Raw genomic sequence first — 17,419 nt, forward strand, 5'->3', positions numbered from 1 at the left:
TTCCTTTGGCAATTTCAATTTGTCTTTCTGCATTATATAAATCAGGCCATTTTCAGCAGTATTTAATGCACTTTTCTTCATCCCCAGGCTGCACAGTACATGGTAGATCTGACACATTCACAGTGTTATTCTGTGAAGCATACTTGTTTTACACAAGATGTGGCTCCAATACTCATGGAATAGCTGGGTGCTTTACTCACATGTGAATTCTTTTTTTTTTTAAGTAGGTGTTTTAAATACAGAACAATATTTAAATTGAACATACGTATCTAATTTTCTCTACTAAAAGAAATATAAGAGCACTTAGCAGAAAAGCTTTCAAGCAATTCATGTACATACAAAACTTTGTTCTTCACTAATTTACCTTGCACAATGCTTCCACTTGCATGCTTTTAGGCTGAGTAAAATGATCTTTCTGCCCATTGCTGAACCTTTAACTTCTGACTGCTAGAGCAAAAGTGAAAATTTGTATAACAGGTTATTTGTAACTTGGGAAAATAATTACAGAACTAAAAATGCAAAATAATGGCACTATCATAAGAACCACTGGACTGCTTAGAGTTGATACTCCTGCAAACATTTATCTTGTTGCAACTTTCTTTCTGTCAGTGGAGAAAATATGTTAAAACATAAAAAGATTATTAATCACAAAAACAAATGCTTGCAGGCTTTGTTGCTATAAACAATGGCAGTACTAGCACTAGGTGCAGTTGTAACTTGCAGACTGTACCAGAAAAAGAAAGCATCATGAATTTTGTAAAATCAGCTATTTCAAATGAAGTAAAGCATCTTTCTGTACTTGTACAAATATTTTCATAGGTTCATGTAACTCAGAGGAAACGAGGGCAATGGTCAACAATTTAAATAACATTGTACACCTGCTTATTCTGAAGCATTTCTCAGTATTTGCTCACATTTAAATTGTGACGGTGGAAAGACCAATGAGTCTTCCCACCAAGTATTCTGGTTGAGCAATAGATACTGATAAATTTAGATTCATGAGTTAGATTACATGTCAAAGACTTGCAAAATTTCTTCTAGCATGTTTCTATCAAGGTATGACTCCATGATGAAATAGATGACTGCCCATCTGTCTTAGCCACACTCATGTTAAGGAGTTGTTTTCCATTAGAAACACTCATATTTTTGTAATCTTTAGAAAAACCAGGGTGCTAAAAAAAAAAAAAAAATAGGCACAAACCAAAGAATTACTGCTGGACCTGAAATGTTCTAACATATTATAAGCTTTTGCATTTTTGTGGAAGGCATGTGTTTTGCACCAAGAGCTGCTGGTCCTTGGTCATCCCTGTAAGAAACACGAGAACTAGAAAGTGGGATTTAAAATGCGTTTTATTAGAGCTTAGACTATCAAAAGTCCATAGCATAGATAACCCCTCTACATGCTCCGAGTCCTGAGGGTGCAGCACAAACACAGCACTCCATGCAGACGTCGTCCAGAGCAGAGAATCTCCCTTTTTTATTATTTTCTTACAAGGAAACAACTCTTTTCATCATTTTCAGTCAAGGTGAATGTCATGAATGTTAATGTTGGTCTTGAAAAAGTACTGTCCATGTGTCCTTAGTGCTAAATCATCTCAAAAGGTTCTGATCTGAGTTGTTTATAGGAGCTGGTGAAACAGAAGATAAAGCAAGCAGCAAAGGTCTGCTCAGAGGCAATGACTGCAAAAAGGGGAGGGAAATATTTACACTTAACAACATGGAGAAAATGTACACAACATTAAGTCAAGCTTGGATGCAGCCAGTTTCTGGGATTAAAGCTCCTGTGGAACATAAGAAATGTATAGAACTGAAAGGATTATGCTAATTTACCTTTTATATAAAGGAGCAATAACTTCTATGCAAACCAGGTGTTTTTCTAGAAACCAATAGCTCATTCTCATTCCTGTGATTTTGGCTGGGAGATTGTGTTTTGCGTTTCTAGTCAGAACCGTTGACTGTAATTTACGTTGTATCAGTGGTAGTGGTGAAGATCAGGACAATAATTCTCAAAGGTATTTAGTTGTAAATGAATCATAGTGTGTTTGTCGTGCAGAGGATTGCTCTTAAGAGGCAAAGAAGGAAAAAATTTAAACTCCATTTTTGCAATGATGCTGAATTTAAAAACATGATCAACCCATATGACGTATTTGCAAAGTGCACTGGCACTCTCAGGTAGAAAGTTTTGAGCCTTTAAAGCATGCTATTATAACCCAGATCCTATAGTACTTGTTTTACTAGTGTCTCTATAAAGATAACATTCTTTGTTAGATGGCTCTCCAGCTGCTGAAAGAATCATACTGGGTTGCAGTGGAGCATGTGGGGAAAGGAATAAAGTGGTTTGGAAACAAAATAATGACAAGAAATAGAGAGCTTTATATCTGCATAATGAAAGCAACCCTAATTAATTTTTCTGTTTGTTACAGGAAAAACAAAACAAACCCCCAAACAAACAAAACCTCGAATAAAAACAAATTAAAAGTAACTAAATATTTACAAAGAAAAAATAATAAAGATGTTGGGATTGTGGTGTGGCTTAGTTACCAGAAATATATTCTCCCCCTGAAGCTTTTTGTCACATTCTAATTCTGTAGCACTTCCCACCTGCTCTAACTTCTGCTAGAAGAGCCCAGCAGCAGTTTTAGTCACCAGATCTATTTTGGAACATCACTGAAGATGAGAAGCAGGAGGAAAACCAGCCGCTGGAGGGGAACATTTGTACCTGCAGGCAGTTTTTCCAGGTGGCTGCAGCCTGAGAAGGGCTCAGAGCCAAGGGATTCATGGTACAGGAGATTCTGGTTACATTCCATTTGTCTGCCTCTCCACACCCCTTCCGATATTACTAACAGCAAAAAACAGCTTTGAAAACTTAAGCATAGTATCCTTACATTAGAACTTTTCTAAACACAATTGTTTCTACCTGCATAACTTGCATAAACACAACTTTTCTTCAATCACAAAAATATTTTGATTCAGTTCTTTTAGGAAAAGGTCATCTCTGAAGACTTGGTGTTTATCAGTTAAGTTTATCTCACAACTAAAACTGACAGAAAATCCACTTTTATATTCATTTTCCCCTGCTAATTATGAAGAGTATGTATTTTAGGAAAATTAACATCTTGACTTGCACAGTAATGAACATGTAAATTTTCTTCAGTGACGCACTGCTCCAAACCAATCCCTGACCATGCACATTCCCAGAAACACCTATGATGATCGTAATTTATCTAACAAACTAAGGATCTTTACAGGTCAGAGCAAGTAATTCCCCAAGAATAAACCAAGATGTAAGGTTTTAATTCAATAACTGTGACAACAATAATCAACTGGGAAAGCTTTTATTCAGGCAACAAGGTAGAAGTAAAACCTATTCTACCAAGCAGATTTTGTAGCAAGTCAGCCAGTGAGAAAAGTAGTAGAATTAAAGGAAGTTGTAGCAAGTATCAGTCTTCTTCAAACTTATTTCCAATTTGTGTAAGTAACTGCCAAACTAGCAACTAGAAAACCCTCAGTAATCTGCCAGTATCAGGTGCAAAGCAGTTTTAGTTAATAAAAATAATTCCCCAACACTCAAAGTGCATGTTAGAATCATGCATCTCTCTCACTTACCGGGCAGGCTTGTACAGAAACACCACCACCAGCCTACATCAAAGTGAGTATAATTTCAGTATTATCTCCTTGCAGGCAAAAGCCACACTCTGTGGAACTATCATCAAGCACTTCTGACACCGATGAAGTGCTGCTCTGTGAGTTACATGTTCATGTCTCTTACCACAACAGATACAGCATGCATTTAATGGGGACTGTCATGTGAGGATTTAGGAAAGGAAGGCTCCCTTGCTTTCCAGGTTATCCAGAGATGTAGTGAGGTCAGAGGTGTCTACATCTTCCCCTCCTTAGTCTGAGTGCCTGGGAGACAGACCTTCACAGACAGTATTTTAGAGTGAACAGTGCAGCACTCTTAAGTCTGCATTAGAACTCTCACAAGCACAGATGTACAAATAGTGCAGCCTTGACACTGGGCACATTTGTGGTCCCAGTGACATAAATATGGTTTATTGATCCTTGTGCCAGAATAAGGTTGATAAACTCACTGGCATCAGAAAGCACAAGCAGCAGTATCCCCTTGGAATAAAATTACCTGACAGGCATTCCTGTGGAGAAGGTTACAGGCTGTGAGCCATCCCAGTAGTTTTCCCAGACCCCCTTCCCCTTTTAAGTTATATTTTAATTGTTTTCTTTGAGGTGTGGAAAACACAAAGTTCCAGCGGATGTCATTTCATGATTAGGTGGATTTTGACTGACTTTAGTCATGTGCATGTTTTAGTTTGAGTGACTTTAGCATGTGCAGGTTTTATTTCATTAGAGAATACACCTCCACAAGGTATGTACATGAAAAGTGTCTTACCTGGAAAGTTCTCCAAGAATGCACACTACTAGATAAAAGCATAACCCAAAAAAGGAAGAGAACTAGTTCTGGTGGAAGCAAAATTGCTGTGGATAAAAGTCCACTGACCAGAAAGCGCAGAACAGCCTACAAGCATTCCAGGAGGCACCAACAGTCGGCATCCAATGGAATCAATCAGCAAAACCCTGGAGGTCTTTAAAAGCCTCTGGACCCAATCCTGAGTAATCTACTTAGGCAGGGAGGTTGGACTAGACGACATTCTGTGATCCCCCTCCACCTCACCCACTCTGATTCTCTGAAAATTAACAGCAAGTCCAAATCCCTTTTAACAGTTTCTGTTACATAATTTTGTAAGCTCTGACTTTCAATGTTGTTAACATTGCTCTCATGCACACAACTGGACATGAAGAGCTGAAAGAGGGAGGAAGACACAGCAAAATGCAGCAAGCAACTTCTTTTACGTATCTCCTTGGTGTTTATTTGTACTACCCTGCACAGTCTCACATGTTTTCTGGACATTGAGACCTTTATTCACTGTGCACATGAATAAATTCCTTCCTTAGATTTTTCCCTTATGGAGTTATCCCTAACAAAAAAAGGGATGACTATTTTACATTTGGTATTCAGCAGGAGTCACTGGTTCTAGGTCTTTAACAAGGTCAAGGGTCTCATAGGTGTTTTTAACATTACTACCCCTGCAGCTGCACCACCAAGTATGGGACTCTCCAAACAACATGGGAAGTATTTGGCTTAAGTGGCAAGTTACTTTACAAGGTTTCTCATAATGTTTAAAGAAGACCCTCTGTACCCTGAACCAAAATGGTTCCAGTGGTTCATGTAGTGGAACAGCTGATAAAGCTTCAGGCGTTTCTCAAACCCTGCAGCTTTAGGAATTTTACCATGATAAGCAGAATAAAAAGAACTGCTGAAGCCGCCAAACATCCCAGCTATTGCAAGCTCATACTCTGAATGGCCATAGAAAGAAGCTGGATCAAAGATAATCGGACCAGAATCATCCTCAGCTACATTTCCTCCCCAGAGATCCCCATGCAGGAGAGAAGGAACGATTTCCACATCACAGAACAAACTGGGTATCTTCAGCTGCAGGGGGGAAAAGCAAGACATGTAAATTACACAATCATTCACTTTAAAATGTAGAATATATCTGCATACTTGAAGTGGCTTAAAACCCTAGATTAGAAACACCATAGGACCTGGTCAACAGAGATGCTGAGTACATCCAGAAGACTCTTATTTTTCATAAAAAGTAGCAGCAGAATAGTCATCTAAATCTCTTTTAGCAAGAAAATAAAAACCTTGAAACTCAGATATTGACCAGGGTTAGTAACAACGATCACCAACACTTCATCATTAGAAAGCTCAAGGATGTCTCACCAAATTTCCAAAAAGTAGGACCCAAAGAGCCAATAGTGCAGTCACTTAGTCAGGTGCAAACAGTAAAAGAACAGACAACGTGCAGGACAGAACTGCTTGTGTACATTTCTCATTATGAACGTGTTACAGGGAAATGAGAATATGAACCCCATCCAGTATTTCCCCAACAGTAAGGCAAATTGGTATCTGGCACTTTGGAATTCACTCTGGAATGTTAGCATAGGGTGATGTGGCAAATGCCACTATACCTTAGAATAAAGGCATTTTAATTCCTAAAAACTGGAGTCTCTTACCAACAGAACGTGGTGCAAACCAACAAACTGGAACTTTGGTTTTAGAAAATAAAATTTAAGTATACCAAACTCTTCCAATAATGAGAACTGAGGGAATTGCTCCTACCTGAAGCTGTGCCCAAAGTTCTCTTGCTTCTCTGTCACCTGATTTCTTTTCAACCATATCCATCTGGGGCTGGATCCTCTGTCTGGCAAAGAAGGTCACCCAGTCATTCTGCCAGTCATTCACCTGAAGAACAGGACTGCAGATGTCAGTTCTACACCACACAAGAGGCAGTTTCTTCTTTTTCAAATAAGCCTTTTGAGGATCACACAGCCTTTGTGCTGGTACCATCCAGGACAGTAAGTGCTATCTTTTAATTGAATATTATCCTAAAACATTAAATTAGGGGAATAGCCTTCTCTCGGTGATCAAAGTCCAAGAAATTCAAGAACTATCAGTGTCCAAATTAATTTATTTCCGTTACGATAATTTTGACCCTCTGTCACAGAAGGGAAAACAAGATAAATTTAAAATTCTATCAGTCTGATAAAGTAAAACCTACCTGTGGAAGATAACCACAGCAGGTAACTGTATGAAAACCAAACTGATCCACAAACTGGACTTCCGTTTGCCCTTGTCCTTTACCTTTCAAACCAAAGACAAAAATTCAACAACGACAAAATACTAAGCATCCATGACACAAATGAACCTTTAAAACTACACAATGCTGCTTCTACTGAGAGTAAAAAACATTGCACTTAACTGTTCTTTTTAAGGTTACAATGTGGTTGTTTTTTAAATTTAAAGTTTGATGTAAAGTAGCTATATTCTACTCTTCAAAATTGTATTTTGAGATTCTGAATCTCCTTTGATGCCATGTCCTTGTAGAAACTGTGGTTTGGGTTCTCAAGGGTCCAAAATTGAGTATGTGTTTTGCTTACACAGACCCAAGCAGAGAAAACAAGAGCAAAAAGAATCCCTGCCTGGGCTGTTTCATCCAAACCTGTTCTCGTGCTATCTTCCGGGGAAGATTAACTTGTCCTGAAGTAGCCAAAAGTAATTTTAATGCTTTGCAGATTATTATCAACTGGGTTAAATTTGCAAACAGCTGTGTACTGTACCAACTGTGTTCCCTTCTTTCTTCAGCTTCTCTCCAAGTTTCTGGTTATGAAGGTGAAGATCAGCCAGCTGAATTCCAAGCAGTGCTGAATGTCTAAGAAACAAAAAAGTAATCTGAGTACCACTGATACGTGAACAGAACCAGGTCTTCATATTCCAGGAGTTACTTGAACAGATTTATCAAGTAAGTAAAAGCACCTGTAACAAAATAATTTTTTCAGTGTATTCCAGTTATAAACACCTTGTCTTTCTATCAAAACTGCAGATAATACAGAATGTACTTACTTGGCTGTTTCTGACACCACTACTGAAAATGAAAGTGAGCAGCAAGCATAAATTTGCTAACAATGAGAAACTATCAATTCTGATTTCTGTGTGATATCACTTCTGTAAGGACTTTCAGTAAGATATGTGTAAGAAAGTATGCACAACATGTTATGCCTTTTTTATTTTAAATTTTGGTAAACTGTGTTTGGGAAATAGAACCAAACAAGGTAGATACTTTTCTTTCTATTGCTGCTTCCAGCTGCTTTTCTCTAATATGCCTAGATGATGAGAGAATCACAGGGGCTTAGTTAATTATCTATTTTTAATCAAACCTCATCCTCTGTGGTTCAGAAGAGTCTTGTATTAATTACAAACAGATATTACAACCAGTTGCCTCCCATGTTAACAAAATTATGTTCTTTTTCCTGTCTTTGACCTTTCTCAACTTCCCCCATTCTCAAGGCACTGTCGTTTAAGGCAAAGCTATTTCTTCAATTTGTTTCTGTTAACACAGGAAATTTGCATGCCAAAGATACCATTTTTGACCCCAAAACAGCAACATCTCTGCCCTTTTTCTTGGGACTCACCTAGGGCTCTTCATGAATTAGAAACTCTACCAACAAACAGGATGAGGGACAAGACTTTAAACTGGCTGGAGAAGTTCTGAGAGAGAGATGAGAAGTAGGTCGTGATCATCTCCCTAACAGAATCAGATAATTCATCATATTAAGTGCTCATCACAGAGAAGGGTCAAAAGTTTGAAACTATCAGAATGAAGGTAAGAGCTGAAAATACTGAAAACAAGATTAATTGATTTGGGAAAGTGCCTCTGCACAATCACGCCAAGCAATAAAATACCTGTTCTTTTACAGAGGGCAAGTACACAAACCAGGTGATCAGGGTGGTCATTTTCCTTTCTGTGAAAAGAAACCTTACTGTAAAAATCACTTAATTACCTAAGCAAACAAACCCAGAACTAACCAAAACCCAGACTCATTTTGGGATGTATCATCAATTTGCTAGGTGAGGCATTGTGAAGTATTTTATACACCTCTCTGCTGTGTGATTTCCCATATTGTCTTGATTCACTTTAGAAAAAAATAAACAAGCTTCACCTATGAAAACAAGTGACTTAACTATCATAACAGCTAAAATTTCTGGTTAAAGAAGGCAAAGATAACACTGTTTTACCTGTTTAAGCCCCCCATTTCCAAGTGTTCCATCACAAACGCAGTACTGCCCCCAGGCAGGTCGATAACTTTGATGGGTTTAGGCACTTTTATCGTCTGTGTTTTCCAGATGGCTTCCAGACTTGCCATTTCTCCCTCAAACATTCTTCTGGCCTGCCAGATATTAAGGGAAAGTGTTAGTGTCTACGAGTATCAGTCACAGGTAAACAAAGCACTTCCACAAAATCAACTGATTTTGTAAAACCTACATAGAAAGGTTGAAGGAAATGTTTATTCAATCACAAGATACAGACAGAACCACACCATCAGACTTGACAGTAGTTTTACACTTACGGTAATTTCACTTCATAAAACAAATGAGTGAAAGTTACTTAGGTTCTAGAATTCTCTGTAATTTAGAAAGTCTGTTTGCAACTGAAGGAATGCAAACTGCTTAGAGACAAAGTATGAGCTCCTTCAGCTGTGCCCCATCAGACTCGTGTTCTAGTTCTTTCACCAGAATGGTTTTCCATGGTGTTTTCTTTTACTTCATGGGGGAAGGGTGTGGGTGGGAATCAACTGTGGCAGCAAAATGCCTCTTATCACACTTGCACAACCTAAGCCATCACCATCTGCATTTGCTTGGAAGACATTCTGAATTTGGGACCTGTTTCTGCACCTGTTACCTACACAAAGGAAAATCCGCTCTCCTGAGTTCCTCCTCTGAGATCAGTGACACTCATCACATGAAGAAATGCTTCTCTACAAGAGTCAGGCAGGGGTTGCAGAAAAAGCACATGGGAAATTTAACATATCTGGTAAAAGCAAAAGCAGGGAAGTAGAATGAATAAAACAGAAAGAGAATGCTAGCCCTTTATTAATGATCCATGCATTACAGGACAATTTGCTGTAGACATCAACTAAAAATTCCAAAGCCTAGAGGCAATCACAGAATGGTTTGTGCTGGAAGGGTTCTTAAGACATTCATAAACACCACCTTCTCCTACTCTCTGCCAAGGCAGGGACACCCTCCACTGTCCCAGGTTGCTCCAAGCACTGTCCAACCTGGCCCTGGACACTCACAGGGATCCAGGGGCAGCCACAGCTTCTCTGGCCACCCTGTGCCAGGGCCTCCCCACTCTCAGAGTCAGAAATTTCTTCCTAATATCTAACCTAAACCTACTGTCTGCCAGTTTGAAGCAGTCCCCCCTTTCCCTGTCACTCCAGGTCCTTGTAAAAAGTCTCTCCCCGTCTTTCCTGTAGGCTCCCTTCAGGCACTGGAAGGTGCAATTATGTCTCTACAGAGCCTTCTCTTCTGCAGGCTGAACAGTCCCAGCTCTCCCAGCCTTTCCTCATGGTGCTCCATCCCTCTGACCATGTCTAGGAGACATCTATGGCTGTCCTTCTTCCTCAAGAGTGAAGAACTGCTGAGTTACCAAGGCTGAGTGAGCTGTGTCCACAGGAAATCAGGAAATACAGTGTCTCTGTCTAAAGCATCACATTTGGCTAAAGCCAGCTGCTCAAAGAGAGTAAGAATTGCTGATGCACAGCATCACACACCACAGCATTTACAGCACTTCAACGAAGTTTGCTTTAATCAGCGCTCGGGATCCACACACAGGCAAAAGCATAGAAAATGAAATTGCTGAATAGAAAATCTATCCAGATCTCTTTTTTCCCCCAAGGCTGATCTTGCAGCTAGTTGTATTGTATAGCTAAATACAGAATTAGCAAAGGCCTAAGGAAGGGCTACATCAATTCAAACTCTCATCTGTAAGGCAGATTAACCGTCCTGTATTATCCCATGTTCCCACCCCCATTCAGCTCCCCAGCTTGATCAGAAATTGTTGACAAATTTGGAAGATATAGTGGCATGCATACTTTGAAAAACATTTGCCTGCTATGAAGAGCAAATACAAGTTTTGGCTCCTGTTCTGTCACTGAATCTATGTGACAAACACAAGTACAGAGTATCTTTAAAGTAAATTCCACCTGATCTCTGTTTTTGCAAAGGATGCTGAAGAAATAAGTTGCATTGTACTTATCTCTACCAAATGCAGGTATCTACCTTCAACAGTATGTTCCAGATATTGAAAGGACAAAGCAGAAAAGCTTTAACAATTAGGAAAAAATATCACTAACTGAGAAAAGCTCTTTCTTGTGTGCAGGAAATTAAGTCTCAGTTAAAACCACAGAAGGCACACACCCTCTCAGCAGACAATTTCATACCTACTGGGTTGCCTTAGCCATTGTCACAGCACTTGCAGACCCTGTTACACCACTGCTACCCTCTGTAAATGACAACAGCACATCATGGTACTGCATGTCCTGGACCAACAACACTGATACCACATCATCCCACCAGAGAATCGGTCAGGCTGGAAAAGACCTCACAGACCATCAAGTGCAACCTTTGACCCATGTGCACCTTGTCACCCACACCACAGCACTGAGTGCCATGTCCAGGCATTCCTTGGGCACCGCCAGGGATGGGTACTCCACCATTTACCTGTGCAGCCCCTTCCAGTGCTTAACAGCCTTTTCCAGGAAGAAATTCCTGCTGATGCCCAGCCTGACCCTCCCCTGGCACAGTTTGATGCTGTTCCCTCTCCTCCTGTCCCTGTTTCCTGGGAGCGGAGCCCGACCCCCCCAGCTGTTCCCTCCTATCAGGGAGTTGTGCAGAGCCAGACGGTCCCTCCTGAGCCTCCTTTTCTCCAGGCTGAGCTCCTTTCCCAGCTCCCTCAGCTGCTCCTGGGCTGCAGACCCTTCCCCAGCTCCGTTTTCTTCTCGGGACACGCTACAGCCCCTCAGTTCCTTGTCGTGAGGGGTCCAGAACTGGACACAGCCCTCGAGGTGTGGCCTCAGCAGTGCCAGCACAGGAACGGTCACTTCCCTGCTCCTGCTGCCACACCAGGCCCAGAATGCTGCTTCCCACCGCGGCGCCTGCCCACCTCGGCACCCCCGATCCCCACCCCGCCATACCTCCGACCGAGAGTTGCTCTTCACGAACACCCGGCCGTGGTCCGTGTCGTAGCTCCGGCCCTGGCTGATGCAGCCGCCGCCCGAGTGCCCGGTCGGCCGCAGCACCGCCGTGGCGAGCGCTCGCTTCAGCGCGTCCTCCATGGCGGCGTCTGCCGGGGCGGGGAGGGGAGGGGCGGGACGCGGAGGGCAAAGGGCGGCTGAGGCGGTTGAGGTACCCGGGCGCTGCTGTCAAAACATTCTCTTCGGTCGTCGTATGCCAATTCTCCCGTATGTTCAGTTTTATTCCCTTAATCACCTAACCAATTACAAAATCACATCATATGTTGAGTTCGAAGGGACCCACGAGGACCATCAAGTCCAACTCGTGGCTCTGCCCAGGACATCCTCGCTATCCAATGTGCCCGAGAGCATTGTCCTACAATATTTTAGTTAAAATCTGCACAGCTGCATAGGATCTACTACAGGATCTACTGATAATTTTATTATAAAGCCCTGAAGAAAAGACCAGAAAAAGTTCAGCTTCAAATATGATATTAGGCAACAACAGAAGTAGTTACAACGCTGAAACGTCTTTCTTACAAAAGTTTGATGCTAACTTACATCATCTTAAATAAATAAGCTACACTTCAGTAATGACATACATACTCTTACCGGCATTAATCTAAAGTTTTCAATAAATAAGTTACACTTGATAAACTTGTCCTGGCCGAAATAGATGATGTGTGCCAGGACTCTGCTCGCTGTTGCCAAATTTCTGTATTAGTCTCTTAATGTAAGACAGATGGTTGTGCAGATGTTGGCATTCATTCTTCACTTCACAGTAGCCGGGCCTACACTAGGAAGGAAAGATAAAAAGAGTATTAAGGCACATAAACATTTCTGCAGAATTTAGAATTTCATGTTCTTCTTAAAGCAGCACCAAAGACAGCTCAAATGGGTGGAGTCTGAGGGCTGAACAACTTCTTTGACTTCTTTTTACAAAAATCAGTGTCAGCACATGTCCAGTATGAGCATCAGTGGGAATTCCTCATGGTCCCCCTTTGTCTTCTGGCATAGCAACAGGGAATTTGAAATAATAATTCTGCCCAAAATACATTAGTAATCTAGCCAAAACCTAAATAAATACCAGCCAACATGCCTCAACATTCATAAGGATCCAAAGAATTATGATACTGAAATTGTGGAATGTGTGTGTCCAAAGAAGAGAAGTCTGCAGAGTATCAGGGTATGTCCAAGTGGCCACTGTGACCTCCACCGGTAACGTCATGTCTGCGAAGCTGTGTCTTCACAGGATGCCCAGGGCTCTGTTTTTATCACAGGAATGTTACCTTCAAGGCCAGTTCCTCCAAAGCAGAAAAGTGAAAGCTGCGCCAGCTATGCTGGTCTCAGTGCCTCTGAGCACCCAGCACTGGTGGCTGTTCCTGAATACCAGTTTCACTTGGCACTAGCCATTCCACCATCTTTCCCAGCTCCAGCAACGGATCTCCAGACAATGCTCTTTTATTTTCCTGTCAGGGTGGGAGAAAACAGAAGGATGGGGACACCCAGCATATCCTCAAAGCCTCCCTAGGCACTGGCATCACAGAAAGCCCTGAGCCCACCTGCCTCAGCCCTGGAGGCAAGACTGTGCCCTGCACTGGGGTCCCTGCTCTTGCCTGGGCATCTCCTCTGGCAAAAGGGGCTTCAGAGAGCCTCTTCATTGCTGAACAGTCCTTCTGCTCCTACTGATTATATTTGAGATTTCAGTACCGGAGATGTAGTACCCAAAAATCTCATGCTGGACAACTGTAGTTTGTCTGACAACACACAGAATAGAAATTTTCAGTTACCTTGAAGGTGCTGGATAGAACTCAAAGACTGACTGTCAAAACAGATAAAAGAATGTAAAAGTGTGCACACGGGATGATAACTGTAGCTGGAGGCAGTGAAGAAACAGATGAAGAGGATTATGGTGGGTTTTTTGGCAAGTTGCAAGGAAGATGTATGATTGTGATGGAATAAACACCCTGCTGTAAAATTTCACCACATGCATCAAATTAAAGGAGATACCATTCTGTGTGTCTGGCACTGGTGAAGAATGCCTGTTTCCTAATGCTTAAAACTGTCTTGGAAAGTTTCTTTTCCAGCCGATTTCTTTATCTGTCCAAGTCATGTTTAGATCTCTGGAACCCTTAGTGACCAAATATTAATTGCTACTTCCACTTCCCCAGAGGCTCAACATCATTCAGGAACCTTTGAGAAAGGCATGGCCTTCCCTGACTCCAGAGAGAGAAGAATGCTTCATATTAAAGTGGTGATTGCAATTTTGAATTAATCAGTGGAATATGAGGATGAAGTGGTGGCAAGCATTCATACAATGTATCACAGTGACAATGTTTACTGACATTTGGTCCAGCTCTCTGTTTGAGTCTGTTGTAGAAATGTCTCCTAAGGCTGCACAGCAGCCAGACTTCAAATGGTGCCCAGGAATGCAGGTGGCAGCTGGCTTGGATCAGAAATGGTGTGGCAGCAGGGCCAGAGCAAAGACCCTCCCCCTGCTGTGCTGGGCACTGCACCTTAAATCCTGAAGTCTGCTTTGGACCCTTCACTGCAACACATGTAAGTCCTGCAGCACAGAAAGGTGATGAAGTTGGAAAAGTCTCTAAAGTCCACGGTCCAGGGAGCTAGGAAAGGGGCTCAGCCTGGAGAACAGGAGGCTCAGGGGGGACCTTCTGGCTCTGCACAACTCCCTGACAGGAGACGGGGAGACTGTAGACAGCTGTTGCCAGACCCTTCTACCAGGGAACAAGAAAAAGGATGAGAGCAAAGTCCTGAGAGTTGCACCTGGGAAGGTTTAAGTGGCCCGTATGGAAAGGTTTCTTCAGCAAAAAGCGCTGTCAAACATTGGAGCAGACTGCCCAGGACTGCGGTGGTGTCCCTACTCCTGGAGGGATTTAAAGAGGGGATAAATTTGGCACTTGGGACATGGCTAAGTGGTGAGCTTGGTAGTTTGGGGTTAACATTTGGATTTGGTGACCAGAGAGGTCTCTGAATTCCTCATTCTGTGTTCTCTTCACGTGGGGATTCAGGGCCCCAGCACCTCCACAAGAGAGATCTGACAAAGACTTTGGGGCAAGCTCCCAGTGCTCAGCGACATCGCCCTCACTCCAAGCGCAGCCCATTTTTTACCCCCAGCAGGCTTGGAACAGGAGCAGCACGGGATGTGCAGCTCAGCACAAGCGGGGCCCATGCGTGACACTGGGCGCCTGCGCCGCCAGGCCAGGGACAGCTTTGGAAGGCTCCGGGTGACACGGCTCTCCTGGGACACGAGCCCCGTTCGTGAGAGGCGCGATCGGAGCGGAGCCCTCCCGCGGGGGGCCCCGGCGCTCACACGGGCAGGGACAGCCGGGGACACGCAGGGACAGGCAAGGACGCGCAGGGACGGGACACGCACACCCTCGTGAGTATTGCTGGCCTTTATTGGCATCGCCAGCCCCGCGCCACGGCCGCGCTCTGCGCGCTCCTCGGGCCGTGCGAGGCCGAGCCCCGCGCTCGGCTCATCGTCTGCGGCTGCTGCGGCGGCGCCGGCCGTACGCGGAGCGGCGGGAGTCCCGGCGCCTCCTGCGCACGCCCAGGCGGCGGGGGCGGCGGGGGCGGCGGGAGCGGCGCCCGCTGCGGCTGCGGCTGCGGCTGCGGCTGCGGCTCCCGCGGGAGCGCTGGCGGTAACGGGCCATGCTGCCGCGGGCGGGCGCAGGGCGGCGCGCCCGCTTTTATAGCGGAGCCGCAGCAGCCGGGCCCGGCATCCGCCGTGAGGTCACAATGCTCCGATGGGAGTCCCTTGTTACACCAGGACTCTGCAGAGCCTATGTCGCCAGTGAGGTCACAGTGGATGGGGATGGATTTCTTGTTACACCAGAGCTTCTCAGAGCTGGCATCACCACTAATGTCTCAGTGGTCCTGGTGAAGCCCTGATGGACCAGGTGAATCCCCGATGGCCGAGCTTCTCAGAGCTGCATCACCAGTGAGGTCACAGTAGGGGAAGCCCCTTGTGATACCAGAGACTGGAATAAAAAAAATCACCAATGACATCACAGTTGGGAGGGTGGAGGCCCTTGCGATGCCAGCGGTTTGCAGAGCCGACACCACCAGCGAGGTCTCAGGGGCAACGTGGACACCCCCAGCCACACCTCCCGCGTCTCCCCTGCCCGGGCGATGCCCAGCAGGGGGCAAGATGTTGTAATGTGAAATGTGTCCTTGTCGTTGCCAGGGTGGAAGCCTGGCCTTGTCACTGTGCCAGTGAAAACACTGCTGGCAAAAAAAACCAAACCAAACCGAAACAAAACAAAAAAACCCCCCAAAAAAAACAACCACGAAAAAAAAAACAGCAAAGGGAATTCCTTCCTGGGTTTGGAGCCCCATTTCTGCTGGACAGCACCAAGGCGACTCATTTGGCTGGGCAAGCAAGGCAGAAGTCACACAGCCCCAAAAACTGGTGCAAAGAGGCCTTGCACCCTTGATCCAGTGGGGCTGCAGAGAGGACAAACTTTGACTTTAAAACAAAAAAGGGAAGAATAATGTGCAGGGACTGGCCTGAAATGCCTGGTGGTGATGGCCTCTCCCAGCGAGACAGAGCAGAAGCTGCATGAATAGAGACCAGGGACTGTCACCTGAGGAGATGTTCCTGGGCAGAGCCATGTGGGGGATGCACAGAGCACCCTGGGCTCGCAGAGTGCTCTTCCCATGGGAAAAGAAGTGCCTGATTGTGGTTGTGTGTTTTTTCTTAATGTATATTTCTATAGTCCCTTAAAATGGTTTGCCCTGTACCCCCCCTCCTTCCATGCATAGTTGGGTTAGTCCTTACTGTATCCATTTACTAGGTTGCCAGTCTACTTACTCCGTTGTTAATTCTCCCCAGTCCCTCCCCTCAGTTCTAGAATTTCTGTGTTTCTCAGCCCCCTGTTGGTCCTCTTAAGTTGTATCCTCCCCTTATGTTCCTGCATTGGTTGCTGTTCCGTAAGTCCCCCCGCCATGATCCTCCCCCAGTTATGTCCTATGGGTTGAATGTTTGTACCTTCCCTTGGTACCTCCCGTTTATAAGTGGGACCGCAGCCCTCGTTGGGGTCTTTGCCTCTGCCCTTCCTTGGAGTTAAGTTGGCTTAGTATTTCTGCTAATAAAATCGATCCTCGGAGTGGCAAGCTGAGTCCGTCCTGCTATTTCTACCCCAATTTGCATGGCGAGTGCTGAGGACACTCAGGAACTGGGGGAAAGGGTCGCGGCCCCCATTTCCCGTGGTCCTTGAACCACATTAGCACTGCCACACTTGAAGTGCTAATGACTCCAAATGATGACAGCACCCCGAGGCAAGAAGGAATGACCCAATGGTCACTATGGCCGACTGTGGTGATGGATCCTGGGTTCCCTAGAGAAAAGGATCGTCGTATCCCACCCTGGAGAGTCAGGAACTCCAGTCCCTTCCTGCAGCTGTGGGGCCAGACTCCATTGCTGGTGCTTTTGAGGAGCACCAACAAACTGGTCTGCAGGAACATGGAGACTTGGGAGGCAGAAACAGACCTGGCACTGTGGGCAAATTCCAGTGGGAGTGGATGGGGTTGGAGCAAACCCTTCTTTATGCTTCTCCCCGTGGCAGGGGCTTAACCCATAGGGCTGGGAGGCTCTCTCAGCCCCAGATGGGCTGGCTGCCCATTCCCCTGATCCTCCAAATTCCAGCATTGCCCAGGGCAATGAGGGGCAGAGGGGTCTTCCAGCTGCAGGTAGCTCATGCTGACTGCTCCCAGACGCTCCTGCTCCCAGGAGACGTCGTTGGCC

General features: G+C 44.5%; 1 protein-coding gene across 2 annotated transcripts; it reads right to left on the minus strand.

Annotated features, from left to right (window-relative positions):
- Window positions 1-1,483: 1,483 nt before the first annotated feature.
- LOC136288578 (ketosamine-3-kinase-like) lies at window positions 1,484-11,762 on the minus strand. 2 transcript variants are annotated; one of them, XM_066181936.1, is made up of 7 exons: window positions 11,614-11,668; window positions 9,322-9,446; window positions 8,654-8,805; window positions 7,198-7,289; window positions 6,639-6,721; window positions 6,200-6,322; window positions 1,484-5,506 (listed from the first exon to the last, which is right to left on the minus strand). In XM_066181936.1, the coding sequence occupies exons 3-7, from the start codon at window positions 8,794-8,796 to the stop codon at window positions 5,168-5,170; spliced, it is 780 nt and encodes a 259-aa protein (XP_066038033.1). In that variant the 5' UTR covers window positions 8,797-8,805; window positions 9,322-9,446; window positions 11,614-11,668; the 3' UTR covers window positions 1,484-5,167. The 2 variants fall into 2 exon arrangements, with proteins under 2 accessions (XP_066038033.1, XP_066038032.1); XM_066181935.1 differs by lacking the exon at window positions 9,322-9,446 and having other exon boundaries at window positions 11,614-11,762.
- Between the last annotated feature and the right edge of the window lie 5,657 nt (window positions 11,763-17,419).

The sequence above is a fragment of the Chamaea fasciata genome, unplaced genomic scaffold (assembly GCF_029207755.1).
Source record: "Chamaea fasciata isolate MVZ Bird 193981 ecotype frontalis unplaced genomic scaffold, bChaFas1.0.hap1 SCAF_4, whole genome shotgun sequence".
Classification (NCBI taxonomy): Eukaryota; Metazoa; Chordata; class Aves; order Passeriformes; family Sylviidae; genus Chamaea; species Chamaea fasciata.

Bases quoted from the DNA above. Each gene is read 5' to 3' on its own strand.
- LOC136288578 (XM_066181935.1), bottom strand. From the start codon at position 11,754: ATGGAGGACGCGCTGAAGCGAGCGCTCGCCACGGCGGTGCTGCGGCCG. The intron at 7,290-8,653 runs GTAAAACAGTGT...TTTGTTTCTTAG, and splicing joins GAAATGGGGGGCTTAAACAG to ACATTCAGCACTGCTTGGAA. The intron at 6,323-6,638 runs GTAGGTTTTACT...CCTGTTCTTCAG, and splicing joins GCTGTGGTTATCTTCCACAG to GTGAATGACTGGCAGAATGA.